Source organism: Eleutherodactylus coqui, chromosome 10 (genome assembly GCF_035609145.1).
Source record: "Eleutherodactylus coqui strain aEleCoq1 chromosome 10, aEleCoq1.hap1, whole genome shotgun sequence".
NCBI lineage: Eukaryota > Metazoa > Chordata > Amphibia > Anura > Eleutherodactylidae > Eleutherodactylus > Eleutherodactylus coqui.
The window spans coordinates 55,941,016-55,963,584 of NC_089846.1; the positions used below are offsets into that span (position 1 = coordinate 55,941,016).

The window sequence follows — 22,569 nt, forward strand, 5'->3', positions numbered from 1 at the left end:
TGAGCTCCCCCTGGTGGCCGGAAGCTGCAATACCATCCCTGCTTACAAGTGGTACAGGAACTTCTGTCTGCAGACAGATACGTTACTTTACAGCCCTTATTTTTTTTATGGCTCTGTGTGTGGGTCAGGCACCCTGTGTGTGATTCTTCAGGCTGGGTTCTCACAGAGCGTATTTCCAGCGGAAATCTTGCAGTTTGGCCACAGCGATAAACAGCGAGATTTCCGCCGGGAAAGTGCTGCTTCAAAATCCACGGCATTCAGCCGCTTGTTTTGAAGCGACCTGGCTGCACGCTTTTCCGTTTCTGTGGCCGGTGAATCCGCACCACAACACCGGCTTCTCCCAGCTTTGCCGTGACAGATTTTCTGTCCCATGTGGACGAGATTTCTGAGAAATTTCGTCCACAAAGCTGGCCAATTGAGGGATTAGCGGCCACAGACGGATTTGCCTTGGCGAAATAAGACACCCCCTGAAAATAAGACATAGCGCATATTTGGGAGCAAAAATTAATATAAGACGCGTCTTATTTTCGGGGAAACAGGGTATATATCAGACACAGTACATTTTTGGAAATTGGTTGTTTGGCTAAAATTATTAAATTCAAAGATGGAACACACTGACCACCAAAGTAAACTTGGGAATACCCCTTTACACATAAAGCATCACATACAGTAGTACATTAGAAATTGAGTGATTGAGGAGGACGTGTTTTCATCATGATGTCATGCCTAAAAGTCACAACTTCCATTCATGTGAGTGTGCTGAGAAGGTAATGGACCTACAGTATGACCAAGAATGTGAATAATGAAATCTGTCTATGAGCTGATAGAGAGAAAATAGTCCTCGTCAAAAATGACCATATTAGTAAAGGTGGCATGCAACGTTTTCTCCAAAGACCTACTAAACAGTTCATATATCACATACAAGATGTTATAGCTGTGGAGCTGTGTTTTTATTGCTGCAGTAAATGATAAAATAATATTTCCATGTTACTCTTCAAAAATGCGTCTATAGAGCATAATGCTGTTTTTGAGCACCACAACATGCCCTATTTGTAGGTTTTGGGGCACAGTTTATGTAGTTTTCCATGGTAGACTTTTAAGGGAGCTGCATTCTCCTATATTGTTTTTCATGAATGTGATCTAATGCAATTTGAGAAAGATTCTTTTTCAGTCCCCAAAAGGTCTAATATGAAAGCAGAATGGCAATCAGCTGATCTTAAGGGGACCAGCTTCTGAACCCCCTAGCAATCCATGGCTAGCAAAACATCTCCCGTGTAGAAGTAGCAATGTAGTGTTGCATGGTGGTCATCCAAAAACGATGGATGGGAAGAGTGCGCCAGTGTGGAAGCCATTGATACTGCTAGGTGGTTCCGAGTGAGAGTCCTTCTCTATGATGTCTATATACCCTAATGGGACATATGGAATAGGTTGTCTTGGTGAGGCAACTTCTTTATGTTTAATCATTATTTATTGATTTTTAGTAAATAAAAATATGTACAAATTAACGAGTAGGTCACGCAAGACCCTTAAACAGAGCAAGGAACAGGGTAAAACATTATTGAGAAACTTGGATACAGCGCCATCCCTAACTCCTTCTGGCAATCACAGAGTATTGAGCTATTCACCGTAAAGACGGAGCAACTCCCTACATAACCAATCTCTTACAGAGTTGCGTTGTGCTAGCGGAGGAGGTAGGCAGCTATCGTAGTACCATCCAAAAAGAAATCTACCAAAGAGGAAAAGCGAAGATCGAAGAAGAGAAGGAAAAAAAAAATGATAGAGGAGAAATAATACACAGATATATAGGTAGATCTGAAGGAGGAGGGTGAGGCAGGGGGTTCAAGATAGAAACCCCTGTCTTTTAGCAAAGGAAGCTGGACAACTCTGAGTCTTATGGGAGTTTTAAGAAAATAGGTTGCGGAACTCCACTGATGATTAGAAGTCAAGCCATGGTTGCCACACTGACAGAAATGTATTCGTTTCTCTAGAATGTTCTGTGGACAGTTCCTCCATATGGCATATGTCGGACAATTCCTATTGCCATTCTGACATCACTGCAACAATGGTGCTCCGCCAATAGCGCGGGATGACCGTTCTAGCTGCGGCCAGGAAAAAGCGAAGTAAGCCCTTCTTCTGTACACGAATCTATCCAGGCAATATGGAAAGAAGGGCCACGAGACAACCCCTTAAAAAATGTTTCTTCAGTGACAGCAAAAAGAATGAAAACCCAACTCTTTTGGAAGTCTCGTATGATGCACACGGAGAGCTGGTCTGTGTTTTTTGATTGTGAGCTTAATTTGATTACATTAAAGATTCACTTGGTAGTAAATATTCTTTGTAAATAAAAAAAAAACGGCAAATAGTGTAATTTGATGATTTGTATCACTAGTAAATGATCAATTATGTAATATCCAAGCCATCCCTGACACTGTAAAAGAAGAGCATGAAGACAAAAGCCGCCCCCGGGATATTATACAGTCTGATTTTGCGTGCGCTCGCACTGCGGTCCAGGCGATGTTAGGACCCGGCCTTTTTTTTTTGTTTCTCTCATATATTTCTCTTTACAATATGAATGATCAGTTTCATTCCAAGTGGATGTGGTTTCTATGGAAACAAGGAAAAAGAGGATCAGGGAGGGAGAACATACAAATGGAAGGCGGGGGGAATAAATGTAGAAGGTTGAGTGAGAGCGGAAAGGATAAGCTGTGAAACAGAGGGACTAAGGAAAAAAAGGACAAATAGAAAATGTAACAGAGGAAGAAGATAAGTCCGCGCAGAGCCTTGACACCTCTGTGAGCTCTTGTCTCTAACATTTATTGTGCATGTTCTAAATATATCTGTCCGCGGCTCCGGCTGGTGGGCGCCGCTATACGGAGGTGTTTACACGAGCGGAAATACACAGAAGCAATCCTGCAGTCATTCCATATTTTATACAGGAAATGCCTTCTGTTTATTCTGTGTTCAGATTTATTATGAAAATTGGTGCAGTAAGAACAAATTTGCGCAATTCATCATAAATCACACGGCAGACTTTGCGCCATATTAAACATTTTGTGGACTACAACAGGGTAAAACTATAGGGTGGTGCTGAGGACACTTACACTCTGGCCCTGCTGACTATAGGTGGGCTCGCACAACCGTATGGTAAAGCGCTGTGTAGAAAAAAAAAAGAAAAAAAATCGCAGGTTTTTACCAGCGTATGGAGTCGCGTATAACCGCGTTTTTGATTGCGTATACCTGCACATGACAGCGCATCTCACGCATGCTGTCATGCACTGGCTTCCTGTTTTCTTCTTTTTTTTTTTACTTTCCTTCTATTTTCTTCAAGCAACGTTGCGTAAAAATGCCGCACGCACGCACCCATAGAGAACAATAGGGCTCTTATGTGCGTAATACGCAATAGAATAGAACATGCTATGTTCTTTTTTATGTGCATAACATATGCAATACATACACGCAATTGTGAGTGGAACAATGAAAATCAATGTACTTTCATTGATGCCATTTACGGCGTATAATGCGCACGTACATTATGCACATAATATGCAATGCAAATACATTCGTGTGAGCCTGATCTTAGGCTGCTATAATATCTGCGGTGGGGGTTCCAATTTCCTGCTCCATTTGAGGAGCAGGAAAGGGGAATCCCCTGGCTGAACCGGTCCGTCTTATGACAGAACCATACAGCACTGAACAGACCATTGACTATAATAGGGTCGTTCGCTTTCTGCTCAGCTGCCCGGCTTTTTGCTGAAAGAAAAAGCACTGCATATAGCACTTTTTCTTCCGGTATTTCGTGCCAGATCTGCGACAGAACCGGAAGTTCCGACACAGATGTCAATCCGACCTAAGAAGGCTAAATGGTCGCTCTGCCACATAAGAAAAAAGTGTCTGAGATGTTCATAGATAATTATTAAATAAGCAACTTGCCATTAAGAGTAAATGTCAGTAGAAAAAATAAATTAACTCTCTGGGCTGCTGCAGATGGGCAATTTCGTGCCCATTTCTTTCACGCAGAATTTCAGACGAAGAAACTGCATACAATAGCATCCATTGATTTCAATGGGCTCCCTCACATTGCTCGTTTCTCTGCGCGCATTTATGTTGGGGCCGAAAATCCACGACATGCTCCATTTTTGTCTCGAAATGCGTACCAAAGACCCAATAGGAGTCTATGAAGGCGCATAAATGGTGAACGAACATGTGTAGGAAACGTTGATTTATTGCAGCCACCTGTCAGGACGTTTGCATGTAATTGCAGGCAAGACGCAGCAGACATTTTGGATAGTGCTTAGGAGACTCCTTTTGGAAGCATCCTCATTCATTTGGAGATGGAATTGCTCATAAATTTCATAGCTCAGAGGCTGGTACTCTGGGACCAGAGAATGAACCTTGAATCTTACAACCTGAAGGTTGCAGGTTCAATCCCCACTTGGTTCAGGTTGCCGGCTCAAGGTTGACTCAGCCTTCCATCCTTCCGAGGTCGGTAAAAGGAGTACCCAGCTTGGTGGGGGGTAAAGATGACTGGGGAAGGCGATGGCAAACCACCATGCAAAACAGTTTGCCAAGGAAACATCACGATGTAATGTCACCCTCGGAGTCAGACATGACTCGGTGCTTGCACCAGGGGACTTTACCTTTACCTATGTTAACCAAGCCTGTGTAGATAAATAGAAATGGTCAAGCTTGAAATGTATTTTACAAATCTTCTATCCATGTTTAAATCCTGGCTTTTGTTATTTGCACAGCGACCAACAATTTAGAACTTATTAGTAATAACTCATTCACTTCATTTTTAAAAAATAATATCAGGTATATAGAAAGAAATGAGGAAGTATGTTATAAAAAGGATGGCGATTACTATGGAGAGTAGGCCCCATTCACACAATGCACTTTAGCTGCAGAGCCCGCACCCAAATGCATGGTGAAACACGAAGGACATTCGTGCCATAGTTCCAAAAAAAGAACTGACAAGTCAGTTCTCAACATGGAAACCACATCAAGTAGCCACACATGGATTTGCCAGAAATTTTGCAACAGAACTCCAAGGGTCGGACTAAAATGTTGAGATATTTGCAGAAAAATCCTATGTGGCTCTGGAACATACTGTATAATACTCTGTGAACATAGAACAATTCGTCTGCTGAAAGCTTACCTCAGTCCATAGAGAACAGTGCCGTCCGGGTGTAGTCGGATCATTCGGTTCTTGACTGTTACACCATGCAGAAAGGACTTTTTATCATTTAAAAAGTATGTATCTGGAAGCCAGAGCTGGTCAGCCACTCGGTTATCCAATGTGAGGTTGAGAGGGAGGGCAGTATAAGCCAAGCGCTTATCACGCCAACTCTGCTGGAAATACATGGTGATGGTATAGTCCTATAGAGGAAAATCAGGAACAAGGTTTTTAATATACAAATAGAAAAACTATCAAACTCACTTAAATCATCATATCAGCATCTATCCTCTAAATAATTGGTGCTAGACTGGGTTGTCACACTAAAAAATAGTACTGGGTGCTTATATATCAGTTCAGCTCTAGTATTCCTCTAGATAATGCAGTCACGAAATGCAGTTAAGTTACCTCCAGTAAAGTTACCTGCAGTTAAGTTACCTCTTTTCTGATTAGAGTCATCCATTTTGTTTAATTTTTTGTTTTTCTTATCTGGACCCAGGCTGCCATTAAGACTATTTCCAGCTTATCCTTACATAGTACTTATCTTTACATAGTCTCTCCATCCTGATGCTACTCGGTACTCCCAGTGTTCCCACAAAGTATTAATGCCTCCTCCTCTTTGTGCCCCCATAAAATAATAGTGTCCCCTCACAGTAGCAGTGTCCCTTCTAATACTAATACTGCACCCTCTTTGGCCCTATTGTGACCCTACTCAGTAATAGTGCGCCCACTTGATGACAGACACCCTTTAGTAATGGTGCCCTCTTCTGTGGTCCCCCAATGGTAATATTGCCTCCTCTGTTACCTTAATTAGCAATAGTACCACCTTTGTGGCCTCACTAGTAATTGGTCCCTCTTCATTGCCCCATTTGTAATAATAATGCTCTTTGGGGACCCCACTAGTAATAGTGGCACCCTCTGGCCCCTGCAAACTACAGCACCCTCTGTGAAACCTCTGGCAGTAGTATCAGAAGAATTATGCTCTTTCCTTACAGAGTCTGGGCTGAAACTGCATGCTCTGCGCACAACATAACCCCCTCCCATCACTCGCACACAGTACACCGAGAGCTGGAGTTATGCTCTGCATGGAGTCTGCAGCATCTCCAGGATTGTGTAAGGTAAGAAGGCAGTTCTTCTGATGGAGGTTCCAGAGCAGTCCCGACAACTCATCAACAGGACGGGGGTATGGCCATCTAACCCCATGTCCTACATCCACCTCTCCTTCTAGGCCCCTGTGTAGCCAAACCCGCTCCACAGGCATTATGTCCACCTTTGATGCAAAGAAGAAGTTCTATTCCCTGAAGCTAGAAATCCCTCCATTGTTCTGTATCCTCAGACATTTCACAAGAACACTCTGATGGAGGTTTGTAAGCTGGCATTTCCATCAACTGCTAGAACAAAGAGCCTGCTGCACTCTACTAAGCGCTCTGCCACTTCAGCTTTGAGATTGCAGATTTCCATCTCAGCAACTCTACCTTAATGGATACATTGTATGATATGAATGTGAAAACTTTTTTAATAACAAATGTCTATTCCAAGAGTGTGCCTCTTATGGTTGGATTAATTCTTACTCTTCACTGATGTTCCCATTTTTTTTTCCAGAAAGCATAGAATTTAACTTCTGTTAATATATTTATTATATTTAAATATTTATTTTTTAGAAATTTTTTGAAGTAAGAATATGCATCCCCCTTATTTTTTCTGAATTAGCTATAAACTAAGTCAATAAGTGTATGCAGATCAGTGTCGTATAAGGAGGGGGTGAACTGCAATTATCCGGGGTAGTGCATTCCAGAGAACTGGTGCAGCTAAGGAAAAGTCTTGGAGATGGGAGTAGGAGGTTATTGAGGTACTTAGTCTAAAATTCTTAGCAGAATGGAGAACATGAGTAGGATTATAGACAGAGATGAGGGAAGAGATGTAGGGCGGTGCAGCACTGTTGTATGTTTAAATTGTACTCTGAAGTGGATGGGCAGCCATTGCCATGATTAGCACTGGGTAAAGGTATTATAATAGCAGCTGGACAGAAAGATGAGCCTGACTACGGCATTCAGGATAGATTGGAGAGGGGAGAGATAAATGAGGCAAAGACCAATTAGTAGTAAGTTACAGTAGTCAAGACGAGAGTGGATCAGGGCAATAGTAACAGTAATTAATTACCATTTCCATAGTTAAAAAAGGGTGGATTCTGGAAATGTTAAAGTGCAAGATTGGAGTCAAATGTTACCAAAAGACATTGGGTGTGCTGCCTATGCATTATAATTAAAGCAAGATAATGATGAGAGAAAATTGTAGCACTTAGAATGATGGTACTTGGATGGGTTGTGATGAGGCACAACACCAGTAAAGCCTGTTAAGTAGCTGCAGCCTTCCCTCCAAGGAAAAAGGGATACCTCTGTTAAAATAGTGAAGAAGTAGAAGGAGCAGCCAGGGAACCAGACATGTTGTAAACAGGATCCAGGAACGGAGTGGAAGATTCAGTGACCAGATAATGCCACTCGCTGCATCTAGTGCAGCTGTTTTGTAACTGGCCTAAGGAAGGTGCCATTTCGGTACTGAGATACATTGCCTGTCAAACTCTGAATCCTTCACACTGTTTCTGGGTTTTGTTTACAGTGCACCGCCCAGTTGCCTAAGGGTTTTGGTACTACCTTCAGAAGGGTTGTTGATCCAGGAATTTATTCTGATTGCCAGATTTGGAGACGGAAAATGATTTCTTCCCTAAAATTGGGAAAATCTACTTCTATCTTATGCTTTCTTTTGCACTTTTCTATTTTAGTATTGCAGGATAATAGGCTGAACTGGATGGACATAGGTCTTTTTTCAGCCTCAGACACTGATTAAACAGAAATATGAGGTTTAGATAGGTTAGTCTATGTTCACATCTGTACTAGGAACCTCCTTTCGGCGGTTCCATCATAGATCTGATACAAAATGCCGGAAGAAAAAGTCCTTCATTATGGACTTTTTCATCTGGTAAAATGCCAGACAGCTGAACGGAGACCAAACAAACACCATTATAGTCAAAGAGGACGTTTGGCAAGGAGATTCCCCTTTCCTGCTGCTATAGCGGAGCAGGAAAACTGAACCCCCGAATACAGGTGTGAACATAGCCTTAGTAGACTGTAGAAACAAAAGAAGTTCAATTTTTGAAAAAATCTATTTCAGTTAGAGAGGGCAAGATGTTAAAAAGAGTCGACAGACAATCACTGGGTTTTTAAGTAGTGCATGAGTGACAGTGAGATCTGCTGGGAGAGTGGGTGGAGGTCTTGGCCTTGACAGCCATTGAAGAGCTCACTAGTGGGCTATGGGAGGCCAAAATGAGTGATTAAAGCCTGAGGAGGACAAGTGCCTATAAAGCTGTTTGGAAAGAGTTTGCTGTGAGATGAGGAAGCAAGGGAATGTGAATACAGGTGACCAAACCAGTGATAAACTGATATGTGTCTGTAATTATGCCCCTCCTCCAAGTAAATGCAAGAATGATGTACAACTATGTAAGAGGTCCAGAGACAAATGGTGTACATAACAAAAATTGATGTTGAGTTGAACTGTGTGCTCTGCTTTAACTGTGGTATGGACTATGTTGACTTGAACTGTAAAAGGGATGGCACAGTCTGTAACATGCAAGTGTTATGCCCCATTTACATGAGCTGATGTAATGATGATTGTTCACTTTCGTTTAAGTGAATTTTGAGCGACAATCATTACGTGTAAATGGGCCATTACCTGCAGCCCCTACAATTTGGCATAGTCAGCAGCAAGATACAAAATCAGAAATAGAGGGCCAAAGCAATAATGTAGAGGAAGGGGCAATTGCCACAACCATTGCTGAAACACCTGTAAGGGCATTGGCGATGCAAGCCATTTTAAACCACCCTACAAAAATTTGAGGGGCATAACATGATGATGGCAGGATGGGTCACCAAATTGCAGAGTACTAGCCACTTGTGCAACATTGCATCTGAAATACAGGCTGAGTTGGCTCTGAACACACTGGAAGAAGATGCAAGAAAGACTGTACTATTATGACCCGAACAGAGCATTGAAGCTTAGGATAAATTATTATGCTGTAAGAGGATATCTATAGGGAAACAGCCAGCACTGGGAATTTGCATGCATGCTTCTTCACTCAGTTCCAGGGAAAAGAGGAGGAAAATCTGCAGTATACAAACGCCCTACAGTAAATGTTCACTAGCATACAGAAAGGGGCTTTCAAGGGTTATGGACCATTGAAGACATTGATCAGGTCTAGAGATGAGCGAGCGTACTCGGAAAAGCACTACTCGCTCGAGTAATTTGCTTTATCCGAGTATCACTGTGCTCGTCCCTGAAGATTCGGGTGCCGCTGCGGCTGACAGGTGAGTCGCAGCGGGGAGCAGGGGAGAGCGGGCGGGAGAGAGGGAGAGAAAGATCTCCCCTCCGTTCCTCCCCGCTCTCCCCTGCAGCTCCCCGCTCCGTGCCGGCACCCGAATCTTCAGGGACGAGCACAGCGATACTCGGATAAAGCAAATTACTCGAGCGAGTAGTGCTTTTCCGAGTACGCTCGCTCATCTCTAATCAGGTCCTAACAGATAAGTTTATAATTGGCTTGGGCAGCATCCTCTTAAGACAAGTTATAGGAGAAAGAATTTTAGTTGATCCATCACCATTTCATCAGACGCTTACCGAGGCCATAGCCTGAAGTAACGACAATAATTTTGAGTGACATGCCATGAGATATAAGACCACAGAGACCAGTTGCCCTGCTAAAAAAAGAGGAAGTTTGGGAAATGGTGGCCCAAGAACTTCAAGAGTACCTACAGGTAGTAAAAGAAGAGTTGACACAAGTGAAAGACCAGATGGAGTAGCCACCAGACAGAATGTCGCAACATGAGGCTACTCAGGGTCGATCTGATGCCTTCCCTTCAACTTGTAGTCAGGACTTCCATTTATCCTAGAAACACAAGTGGATGTGCCAATTGGGGATACCCACGATGTTGGTGTTATGATAAGACAGGACAGTGGGGTCGGGCATCACCAGAAATTGCTGCTGAACCAGATCACATCACAGTAGGGGAGAATATCACAGGGGAGGTAGGGGGAGAGTCAGTGTCTCAATGCTCCGAGAATCTACTTGCTGGTAGTTCGATGAACTGGGCGGAATTAAAAGGGAAAGTGTTTGTTTGCCTAGTAGATACCGGTCCTAAAGTTACAACTATTTCTGAGGTCTTCTTCAAGCAACATTTCCAGATGTTCAACCTGCTCGATAAACCATAATCAAGTTACCAGTAGCAAACCATTTGCCTGTGCCCATCTCGGGCGTTGCCTGGATGCAAATACAATTATTTGGTCAAGATATCAGCAAGAAAGGCATCATCATTGTTAGAGGACCCTTCAAAGAAGATGCTCCAGTGATTCTGGGAATGAATGTACTTTGAAAATTAGATGAAATCCTGTTTACTAAAAAGGGACCTGGATGCTGGAAGCAAATGATATTTCATCAACCAACTTAGAAGTCCTTTTAGAGATTGATATAAATATGTGGATTACAAAAAAGTGCTTCTGAACTTAAAATAGTAGGAAATGTTTGAGCTCCAATGAGAACAGTTCTCGCTATACCTCTCCAACAAGAACTTAACATCACCTTACCAGTTGCAACAAACTAACAACTTGAGGGGGTTGAAGTGCTGGTTGAACCATTAGGACTAGCTGAATGTGGCATGGATCCTTTGATAGCTTGAACATTAGCGATAGTTCAAAATGGCCAAATTCCTATCCATTGTGTTAATGTGAGTGTCTAAGTGTTACTTTGCCACCAGGAGTGGAAATCACTCATATTTAAATTCAGTAAGAAGAGATGTTAGTCCAGAAAAAGCTGTTCCTTACTCCGATGAAAGGGAATGTGTGGACTCTGGCAGTGTCCACTGAAGAGAGGGAAGCCTCAACACCCCAGTGGAATGGGCATGTCATTTTAGAACAGAAGGGGCTGACTTGAAACCATTCATTTCCAGCCATATTTGGGAGATCAAAGACCTGCTGTGGTGACATAAAGAGAAGACAAGCAGATGAATTTGGCTCTATTGATGCTATCCCACATGCAATCCCAATGTGAGATGCAGCTCCAATTCAAGAAATGTATTGACAGATTCTGCCTAAGATGTACAAGGAGGTGGAGAATTTGTTGACTTAAATACTAAACATGGGAGTGATCAGAGAAAGTCAGAGCCTGTTGGCCTCACCCATGGCTCTAGTAAAGAAGAAAGACAGACAAATCTGATTCTGTATCAAAGGGCTGAATGCTTGCACTGTCTGCAATTCCTATATCTTGCCTTGCATAGAGAAATCCCTGTCCGAACTAGGAAAGGTGCAGTATTTCTCCACACTTCACCTTACCAGTGGCTATTGGCTGGTGTCTGTCACAGAGCAGGATAAACCAAAGACCGGATTCATCTTACCAATGGGACTGTATGAGTTGCATCGTTTGTCCTTCGAACTCACCAATGCACTACCAATGCATTTCAACAGGTGATGGAGAGATTGTTTAGGAGATTTGAACTTTGAAGCCACACTGATTTATTTAGACAATATGATTTTGTATTCCTCTACATTTGAAGAGCCTCTGAATCAACTCGGGCAAGTTTTGGACAAACTGAAATCGCCTAGGCTAAAAATGAAACCAAAGAAATGTTAACAGTTCAAGTGTGAAATTGAGTATTTGTGCTATATTATTTCCCAGAATGGGGTTCAACCCTCTAAAGAAAAGGTGGCGGCTATATAATAATGGACCATTCCAAAAACCTTACAGGAACTACAAGTGTTTCTCAGATTGTCTGGGTATTGATGATGCTTCATACAAAGATCTCGCTAAGATCGTAGCCCTGCTACACAAATTGTTAAAAGGTCCTAGGCCCACATTTTCCTGTTATGGTGTTTGGGATTGTATCTTGTTACAATATGACAAGCAATAATGTGCCCTCCTATGGAGTATAATTGTATTTATCTGTACAGTTGTAAAGTGTTTTTTTTGGTTCACCCTATTGCTGATCGGTGTATATAACATAGGTAAAGACTACTACAGTACATGTAGAGATTAGTTTAGTACAGTAGGTAGCAGTACAATACATGTAGTATAGATAAAAGGAAAGTACAGTACATTTTAACACTGGCTGGACACTAGGTGGCAGAACTTAAATTCATTTGTAGCAGTTGCTTTCCCTGGGTACTAATGATCTCTCCCAGCACTCAGTGCACCCAGGACTGCAGTGGAGCCAAATTGTGTAACAACTGGGCAGTCGAATGAATATATGAAGTACATATCAACACCAATGGGAGACAAATGCAAAACTATGAACTCACCAATTGATAATGGGAACAGAATGGTAATAGTAATCAGATTATGATCATGACAGTAGTCAGATAGTTGAGCAGATGGTTAATGGAAACAGAAATAACAACCTAACAGTATCTATACCTAACACTAGCTCTTCCCAAGTCTTTCCCTAATCTATCTATGACACTGACCGTAACACCACTGTCCCTGAGTAGCCCTCAGATAACCCTAATGCAAACTCTATCTGAAAAACTGTTTCTCATAAACAATGGGAGTGCTCTAAAACCCAGAGACAAGAACATCAAACAAAGAAAAGCTGAACTCTGAAACAAGACTATGTGGATACAAACAGGGTGGAAACAAATGAAAATTACAAGGCTAAGTAGCAAAGGCTAGTTGAGGCATAACCATAAGAACAAGACTATACTAACAAGAACAAGCTAGACTAGAACAAGGTTCTAGAATACAAGGAATACTAGTTTTAAATGCACATTGTTTCCTCTACAACCAGCAATGTAGTGCAGAAGCGAGGAATTTTTAAAGAGATGTAGTGCAGCTAATGAAGAATTCTCTGAATGATCCTGGGCTAAGCAGTGTGGTTAGTTGACCTATTCTAATGAATCAGCTGCAGGACAATCAAGAAAGTGGATGACAGCATTTATATAAGACATCACCTGTGACCATTTGAGGTAACTGCATTGTAATCACTATCACTGTGTAGAATTGTCATCTGGCTATTGTATAGTGACTACTGGGACCTCCATGGGTGGTACCCGTGGTAAGTGAGAGCTTGTTTAAAAACACACTGCACTAGCAATTTTTGTTGTTTATAAGTTAAAAAATTAACCCTCTTTGGTGTAGATACCTGCCGGTGTTTATACAAACACTATGATAATGGAAGAAGCAATGTTTTTTTTCCCCAGTGGTCAAAAAACTATCCCTTTTTGGGAGTAGCAACATGTTTGGCACCTGGAAAGTGAAGATAATTCAATAGCAGGAGTTGTGGATGGTAGAAATAGATGCATCAGCACTGTATGAGGGTGTATTTACACAAACAATTTTTAAGAATTGCTCAGAAATTTCCTGTGGGAGCCAAAAAGATTGCATTACACTTGAATGTAAATGTGATTTTCCTGCGATTGCAATGCAATATTCTATTTTTACTATTGCAACAATATGCATCAACATTGCAGGTTTACAAGTTCAATATAAACTCGGACTAATATTGCATACACCCATGTAAATTTGGCCTTAAATGGACACGAGAGCACAGATCTGAGATCATCTGGTTCACCTGTGGTTGTGTAGGCCCGGTAGTAGCAGAGAGAACCCAGACCGCAGGTGCATTGCACAAGTCACAAGGGATATCTTAGTAGCGCAGACACAATGGAAAGAGATAAAGATAACTATAGATTCCTCACAGCAGTGCACATATACCAGAATATTCTGTTGGTAGCACAAAAATTAGATGACAGACTTCCTTTAAATGGACAGCTGGACAGAGATCCAGGATCATCTGGCTGATCTGTGGTTGTGTAGGCCTAGTAATAGTGCATGGCTGTCGGTGTGGTGGACTGGTGGTAGTAGTGAGTCAACAGCAGTGGTGGTGGTGGTAGTAGTAAAGAGTCAACAGCAGAAATGAAAGATCTAACCAGTAGCATCAGACACAGGGATTTTATAATTTCATGCCTGATTAATTTTCATAAATGTGAGATTTTTCAAAGCCTTTGGCAGACTATCTTGTTTGCTTAGAAGTGACAACACCACCTGCCATGCTTAATGCCGTCTGATGCTATACTAGAGGGTGGACAAGATATACGCATGGTAAACTGGGCCAGTTCTTGCCAATATTCCAATCTGCTGAGAGCATGAAGTCCATGTTGTCTGGGCTCATTCTATATGCTGGAGAAAAGGCACAGTCAAGGTGTGACTGAACCTGGTTTTTCAGGTGGAGGTGATGGTGAACATCCCTTTTGTGATGATGAGGATGTGCGTCAGGTATGCATATTGGGTGTTAAAAGTTTGCCATCACGTTCTTCATACTGAATGGGCTGCTGCAGCTGATAGATATTGGAGCGGTTGCGTTGGCAGAGGCTGTGGAGCATTGACTCAGCGAACAGTGGAGAGTGGTCCCCAGTCAGACATATTTGCGGCTGGTGTCTGCTGTTTGAAAGCTGGGGAAAGGTGGCTGCATAGCATCTCTTGATTTTACATTTTGGCTTTATACCGAAGGTCTAAAAGTATGATTAACTATTAGTCATCTTTATGATTCATGCTAACATTACGGCTGTCAGCACACAAGCAACAAAGCATAAGGCTCGTCATTTTCGTCAGCGTTTCTGAGGGGCCAGTTGCTTCAAATTCTACCCCATACTGGTATGGTTATTCATCATCATCATCATCATCATCATCATCATCATCATCACGACAACTGGATGACTGGCCACATAGTGTTGTTTGTTGACTATAGATTCCATTATTGATAACTGATGGGACTGAGAAGGAGATGATAGTGATGATGACGAGACTACTGCCAGTGAATGAGGTTTACTACTAGACAGATGATAGGGATTTTGAGCAGCAGCAGTAAGGTTTTGATTATGTTGTGGGACTTCATGTGCTTATGTAGAGTTGTGGTTTCTAGATTTGTGCCCTAGCCCTGCCTTACTTTCTGCTTGTGGATTCGGCATAGTACCATGTTTTGTTCCTCTGGGGAGGTACAGAAGAATTGCCACATGGCAGAGTACTGGAAAGAGCTTGCCCCTCCTCTGCCAGGCTTCCTTGTGAAGCTGACACTGGCAGCAATATCACTGTCACCTGCTCTTGAGCTGATCATAACAGCTACACCTTCCTCCTCCTCTTGTGATGTCATCACGTCCTCGTCATCTGGTTCCCACGTTGAGTACAAAATCACATCATCATCATCATAGTCCTTATCATCCCTGTCACTTCTCTTAATTTGTTTTGATGTTTCATGGGCTCCTTGATCCCTTCACCACCATATCTATAACGGCCATGGCTACCAGCACCCCGACTACTACAGCTATGCATCTCGGCCAACTGCTTCAACCTCCACCATATCTGAAACACACTCCAAAAGCTGACTTTCCTCACACAACTTATTATCACTATGTTATTGTTGAGTATCTTCCGCATTCTTAGCACCCAAAGTGATGTCTCTTAAGAGAAAAGGTGGCGCCCCACTAAGAGGGGGTAATAAAGGCAGATGATGGAAGTGAAAAGCTTATGCCTCTATCAGTGTGCCAAATAACTGTAGAGGAGTAGGAATCCATTGAATTCCGGCTTAAAGTAACGTTAGAGTCTTCCTCCTGGGATGACCATGAGTGAACCAATTTGTTCAAAAAGACCATAGTATGCTCCAAAATAAGACGCACACTGAAGGAGATGGACAACCCTGGCTTGCTTATGCTGCTACTATTATCAGGCACATGGCTTCTACTACTTGTACTGGGACTGGGCACATTGCAGGTGCCAACACTGTTGGTAATAGCACAGCTTACGGGCAGAGGACATGATATAGACTGTGTGCAGAATTGACACACAACGCTCCGTTCAGTGCTGTAATTACTGTACACTACACTACAATCTGTCCCTCTCTCACAGTCAGACATTTCCTTGCACATCTCTATCCCTTGTTGGAATGACTGCTGAAGCTATTGTGCACAGCCTTCAACAGCGTCTATGACCCCCCCCCCCATACCGCCTCCTGATTGGTTTGCAAAGCATTATGGGATTCATGTGATCCTTCCTCCTTTTCCTTTCTGCCATGCGGGGGACACCATTTTAGTAGATTTGGTCAAGACAAACCACACGCAGTTTGGGTTCACACAGAATGGAACTTTCAGCAAAGTTCGACTTAAAACCGGGTTCTACATTTTTGGTTTGTTCAGTGCCATTTATAATGATTTCACTGAAATCACGATGAACACTGGATAAGAAAAATATGGTCACCAGTTGGCTCTGCTTTTTATGTTATGTGGGACCCAGAGTTAGCTACATAATGTACTATTAGTGCTTACCTATCTCTGCTTCTGAGCTGTCTGCCAGCCCTCTTCTCTCTTACATAGAAACTAAATGTGAAAGGTGAGAGTCGTACCCTCATTCATCACATACTCTATCCTCTGTCGACCCTCCCCCTTACAGCAGTTTCTCTCTCTTCCAATAATTGTTGGCGATCTTCCATGCTACCAACATCATCTATCATATACATTGTCTAGTACTGATGAGCAATAACAATTACCCTACGTGGCAAACTCAAAGCCCATGGGTGCGCCATGTCATTTTATGTGGCCCTCGAGGTCTGGAAGCAGTAGACCCGGATCTTCACTTTCCTTGAAGGATGCAGCCAGCACTTGGGAAAGGGAGCTCTGATGGCCTTACTGAGGCACCCTATCCGCCCTCCAAGGTAGGAAGCTTGGTGCTAAAGAGGTGGAAGGGGCTGGCTATTATCACACCTGGTCCTAAATTACTGGTTGAATTGCATTTCAACCAAACATTTGCATATATCTGAATGATTATGTTTGCATTTTGTTTTGTGTTTGTTGTATTTTCAGAACATGATCCATGGATGAGGATGGTATGTGATATGGTGTCTAAGCTTATTTAACAATATGTTAAAAAATAGTTACATATATAGTCTTAGGCAGAATGCAGACGGCCGGGTTGGATTCAGTCGGTGAGATTCCCACAGCGGGATGCGACCCTGTGCCCCTACAGTGACCTCCAGCTTACCTGTCCGGCATCTTCACTTTGCCCTGTGGATGTGCCAGCTGGCACACAGTCGCACATGTGCAGTGCAGAGCGGGCACATCACCAGTGATGCGGCCGTGCGAGCCTCTGTGAGGTTTGCACTGAAATAAGACATGCTGCGATTTCCACCCTGCGAGTGGAATATCACAGCTGTTTTGCGCTCGTTGGCATGGAAATGCATTTTTCTAATGCATGTCCTATGGGCTGTATTTGATGCGGGATCCCGAGCTCCAGATCCCGCAGCGTAAATACGACTGTGTGCATAAGGCCTTACTGTTCCAGCGGTTCTGGGATAGCTTCCTTTCTAAATAGTCTGGTAAAGGTTTTTGTATGTGTTTCTCTATCTTTTGGCTCTGGCGGGAGTAGTGTTGGGCGAGACATGCTTAGCCTCACCTTTGGGTAATTTGTCAGGTCTATTTAGCCTGGCCTGGTGCTTAGCTCAGGGTTGTTTAATCTCAGTCCTTCCCTGGCTTTGAGTGAAGTCAAAGTTGGTGCGAGATGTCCCGTTTGTCTGAGTCTTCTCAAAGCTAAGTACAGTGGTTATTATCTTTTCATCTTGTTTGTTTGGGTTTTCTCCTGTCCCACATAGGGTCAACTAGTGGCCAAGGTGCTTGGCCAGGTTTGCCCTTCTCAGGGCAGATTACCTGCATATAGGCAGGTCCCTTCCCTGGGTTAGGTTATTTAGGGACAGTGTTTTCCTTGTTGTGGTTGTCTGTATTGTTTTTCCACTTTTTTGTGAGTAGTTCAGGTTACAGATCCAGTGCATCCTGTTTGGACGTGACACAATTACAAATGGACCTTTGAAGGCATCCATAATGCTGATGTGGCCTTCAGTGAAAAAGTCTTCTTCTCACATGCACAGATAAGCACTTCTGCAACGAGATGGTGGGGGCAACACAGAATGGTATTGTGGGTTGCAGGTTGTTCACCCCTGCTGTTATACTTGGCATTGCTTCCTTTCCATGTGTAATATGTCATACTCGTACTAGTCATAGAACTTACTACTTCCTTTCATGCATATAATAGCTATATACATTTAATAAATAAATGAATTACTTTATCGTACTCACCATATTGACCTCAGATATTTGGTCAATGCTGGATATATGTATACTCATCCCCACAGTGACTGGAGGACCTGTAATAAAAATATATATATTTAGCAGGATAAGCAGGTGTTATTTTTCTGCAATACATAAATTGTAACATACAAGTTGGTGTTGCTATAAACTATAGGTGCACTACCGCTCATTCATTTCAATGCACCACCCAAAGCGTTGATTTTTCTGCAATGAATGTAGTTTGTGATGAGTATGGATTTATTTAGGCAAATTCATAGAATGGTAGAGTTGGAAGGGACCTCCAGGGTCATCGGGTCCATCCTCCTGCTCAGTGCAGAATTTACTAAATCATGCCAGACAAATTAATATGCTCTGTACTCATACGCATTGTCTACCAATGCATTAAGCCTTGATTTTCTTAAATTTTTCTCTCAAAGTATCCACTCTTAGCAGCGTTCCACAGCCATGAATATATGGGTCATTCTGTTGATGAACTTTGTCTAAAGTTTTAGCTCCAATTGCAGGCCACTTCACTTGTAGCAACTACCAAAGGTAATTTTTGCTTGGAACTTGCAAATTTGAGCACACTTGTCCAGATAATCCTAAAAGAGTTCACTAATGGTCTTTAAACCTGCACATACATCTTTTTAAAGAGGAGGCTTGACCAACTACTGACAGCCAGGCTCCTGCTCTAACAGCCAGTGGCAGAGAAACCTCAGATCTTGGCAGTTTAACCTCTTACATGCCACAATCATTAGTAACTGCAGCAAGTAAGCAGATGAGGCTCCTTCTGTCACCCATCGGCACCCTGCAGTATTATTGCTAGGTACCAATGGTTTCCCATGGCAGCCGGGAGCCTGGCATAGGCCTCCATGCTTGCCATGTAACTCAGCCTACTAGGCTCCACCTGTTGCAGAGTCCACTAGACTGCTGTCATGGGTTTAGTAGAATGCACTATATAAGTAATTCAGTGTACTGAACAATCACATCTTTAAGTCTCCTTTAGGGCTCCTTCACACTGGCGAGCGCGATATCGCCGTAAGAAACTCGCAGCAATATCTCATGTTTGCTCATGCGATGTTTGAGCGGCAGCAATGCTTTTTCCTGGAAAATAATCTCATATTGCAGTATTCTGCATTTTTCCTGCACGATAGGTGACAACAGGAATTGCTAATGTGCAAAACATTCGTGCGCTGTAATGTGATAAATCGGAGGCATAATATGGAAACAGGGGCGAGACAAAATAGCAAAACGCAGAAAGATAGGACATGCTGCGATTTACAAATCTTGCAACACCGCATGATAGAAAACATGATAGAAAACATCGCACATGGGAATGAAGTAATTAAAAAGCATGGGTTTCATAATTCTGCGTTTTCTTGCAGTCTTGCATCGCTCAACGCTCAAAAATCGCATGATTTTCTCGCCAGTGTTAGGGCAGCCCTAGGGACCAAAAAATAGTGTTAAAACAAACTTTGTAAAGTTTAATTTAAGGAATAAAAAGTTTTTAAAAACATGCTTTTTTCCTCACAACCCTGTTTTAAGGCCTCCTTCCCACGAACGGATTTCCGCCGCGTAATTCGCGGCAAAAATCTGCTGTGTTGCCCGCAGCTATTAGGTTCTATTGAACCTAATAGCTCAGGGCACACGGTGCAGAATTCCACCGCGGAATTCCGCACCGTGAAATCTCCCGTCCTCACCCATGGCATGCTCTATTTGCCGCGGGTGTACGCGCTGACGGCTTCCATTGCAGTCAATGGAAGCCGTCCGTTCACGCTATCTTCCGCTGTAACACAGCGGAAGATAGCGTGAAAATGCTTTCCCGCCTACCGCCGCCGCGTCATATGAAGCGTCATGCGGGATCGAAGAGGCCGGATCCGCTGGTGAGTATGGGGTCTCTGGGGGGCGCCGTGACGGGCTTTGCCGCGGAATATTCCGCGGCGGAGCCCGTCACGCTCGTGTGCAGCCGGCCTAAATGGATAAAATACCTCAAAAATAAAAACTGATCTACATAAGAAAATGATCATGTTATTTTTACTGAATGGTGAACGCTGTAAAAACAAAACCCAAGAATATGTTTTTTCCACCTTCCTCCATAAAAAAGTTAAAAAAAAATTATACAGCACAATATATGTATTCCAAAGTGGTGCCATTTAAAATACAACTCGTCCCACTAAAAACAAGCCCTCATATGGCTATGCCAACGAGTTATGTCTCCTGTAATGTAATGATGAAAATCACTTGGTCCTTAAGACACACTATAGGCTGATCTGTAAGGGGTTAAAGAATATGGGCATTGGAAAGGTGACATTATTCAAAACTGGGGACATAAGGGGGGCATTATACAGGACTGGGGGAAATATAAAGGTGGCATTATTCAAGACTTGTGGCATAATAAAGGAAGCATTATTTGAGACTGTGGACACAAAGGAGGCATTATTAAAAAGTTGGGACATAAAGGGGAACAATATTAAAACTTAAAGGGATATCAAAAGGCATTATTAAAGACAGTGGGCATGATTAACCCTTTTCCATCATACATACAGCTATATATATCCTAACTGCATATGCCCTGTGCAATTAGGATGTCTATAGCTGTCCCAGGCATATACTGTGTATGAAGTGGGCTCGGGAGCAGAGCCCAGTCCATACATAGCAGGTATTGGCAGTATTTGATAGCCAACATTTGCCTGCAGTAGCCACAATTGGAGATAACTCTGATCGTGGCTGTTATCTTTTTAAATGGAGACTAATAAAAAAGTATAAATAAGTAAAATAAAAATGTATGGTAATTATCATAAAAATAAAAAACAATAAAAAAGTTAAAAAAAACTTTTCCCAGTCGTCACATGAAAAAAAAAAATCTAAAAATTGAGATCACTACATCTTTAAAAGGTCCCGTTAATTAAAATGTCAAATTATTGATTCAGCATGGTTAACGCCGTCACAAAATAAAATGCAGTTGCAGAATTTTTGGTCACCCTCCCCCCCCCAAAATAACCCCAATTTTGATAACCTCTCTGGGTATTGTAGTCCGCCCATTCCATTTATTACTTTAGTTGCCCGTCTTTGTAACCGCTCAAGCTCTGATGTGTCCTTCTTGAGTACCGGTGACCAAAACTGTCCACAATATTCTATGTGTGGTCTGACCAGTGACTTGTAAAGAGGAAGAACAATGCTCTGTGTTCAGCCTATAATGAGTAGGCGGAGGATGATGTGAATATGGCATGAGTGGACAGAGGCAAGACAGTCTCTATTCAGCAGCCAGGAATTTCACCACACATGTAGTTTACAGTCTTTCACTCGATAGGAGGGTCAATACTTAAAAAGCTCCATAAAGTGGATCTACTGGATAAAGTCCCAAACTCTAAACATCTGGGCTTAGCGCCCCCTTCCATACAGTCTCTTATAGCTGGGACTTACTGCCCTAAAGGATGCAGTTTTTTACAGGTTTTAGTCCCGTGGGGCGTAATACTAACATTAGTCCTGGAATATCTGGAGATATTAAAAAATGTTGGTAGGTTCAAATACAAAAAGGTTTACAATTATGAGCTGGATTTAACTATAAAGAATATTTTTATGGAACAACCCCTTTAAACATAAATTGGCTCTCATGTAGGTTGCAATGGAAACATCTAAACATTAGTGGCTGCTTTTGCAAAAAAAATCTCAGACTTCCTGCTCTGCCGCCCCTACACGCATGTGATATATAAGGATGATAATACTTTGCTCTCTTAAGTCTCACTGCTGTCTGGTCCAAATACAAAAGAAAGAAGCTAAAATAGAGCCAAAAGCATTTCATATTAGCAGTATTATCTGCAGGGTAAATCTTGGGGGATAAGCAGAGCTAGAATTCAATGAGCGTCAGGCTTAGCAACAAGCAGCAAAGCAGGACGTGATGTCAGAGATTAGGGTGTCATTTTGACAGCTTCTCCTGCATAATCCAGTAATATGCAGCCTTTTAGTTATTTCCTGTAAGCGCTTCTCAAGGAATGGGAAAAATGGCTGTTGTCCATGCAACCTTTAAAAAATCCATCCAAGAATGTAACTACAATGGGTTGAATGCATCTTTAGACTAGGAACGTTGGGGTTGTGGGAGGGGTTGAAGTCTAATATCACATTGTTTGTTCCTGCCTGGTTGCCTGATACTATGCCTAACAATCACCAACAACAGTATGTATTAGGCTATGGCCCACTCCTTACCCCCTTTGCCTTTAGTTGCATCAGCAGCCACATAACTGGGATCACTTCTAGTG

At 42.4% G+C, this 22,569-nt stretch overlaps 1 protein-coding gene across 2 annotated transcripts in view; it reads right to left on the reverse strand.

The window, feature by feature from the left end:
* The window catches only part of LOC136579748 (gamma-aminobutyric acid receptor subunit beta-4), a 179,921-nt gene that overhangs the window by 41,230 nt on the left and 116,122 nt on the right, over window positions 1–22,569 (reverse strand). For both annotated transcript variants that reach the window (XM_066579808.1, XM_066579809.1), the window contains 2 exons: window positions 18,323–18,390; window positions 5,156–5,376 (listed from right to left, as the gene is read on the reverse strand). In XM_066579808.1, coding sequence (XP_066435905.1) covers window positions 5,156–5,376; window positions 18,323–18,390 — 289 coding nt within the window. Of the gene's footprint in view, window positions 1–5,155; window positions 5,377–18,322; window positions 18,391–22,569 lie in introns of those variants that run through there.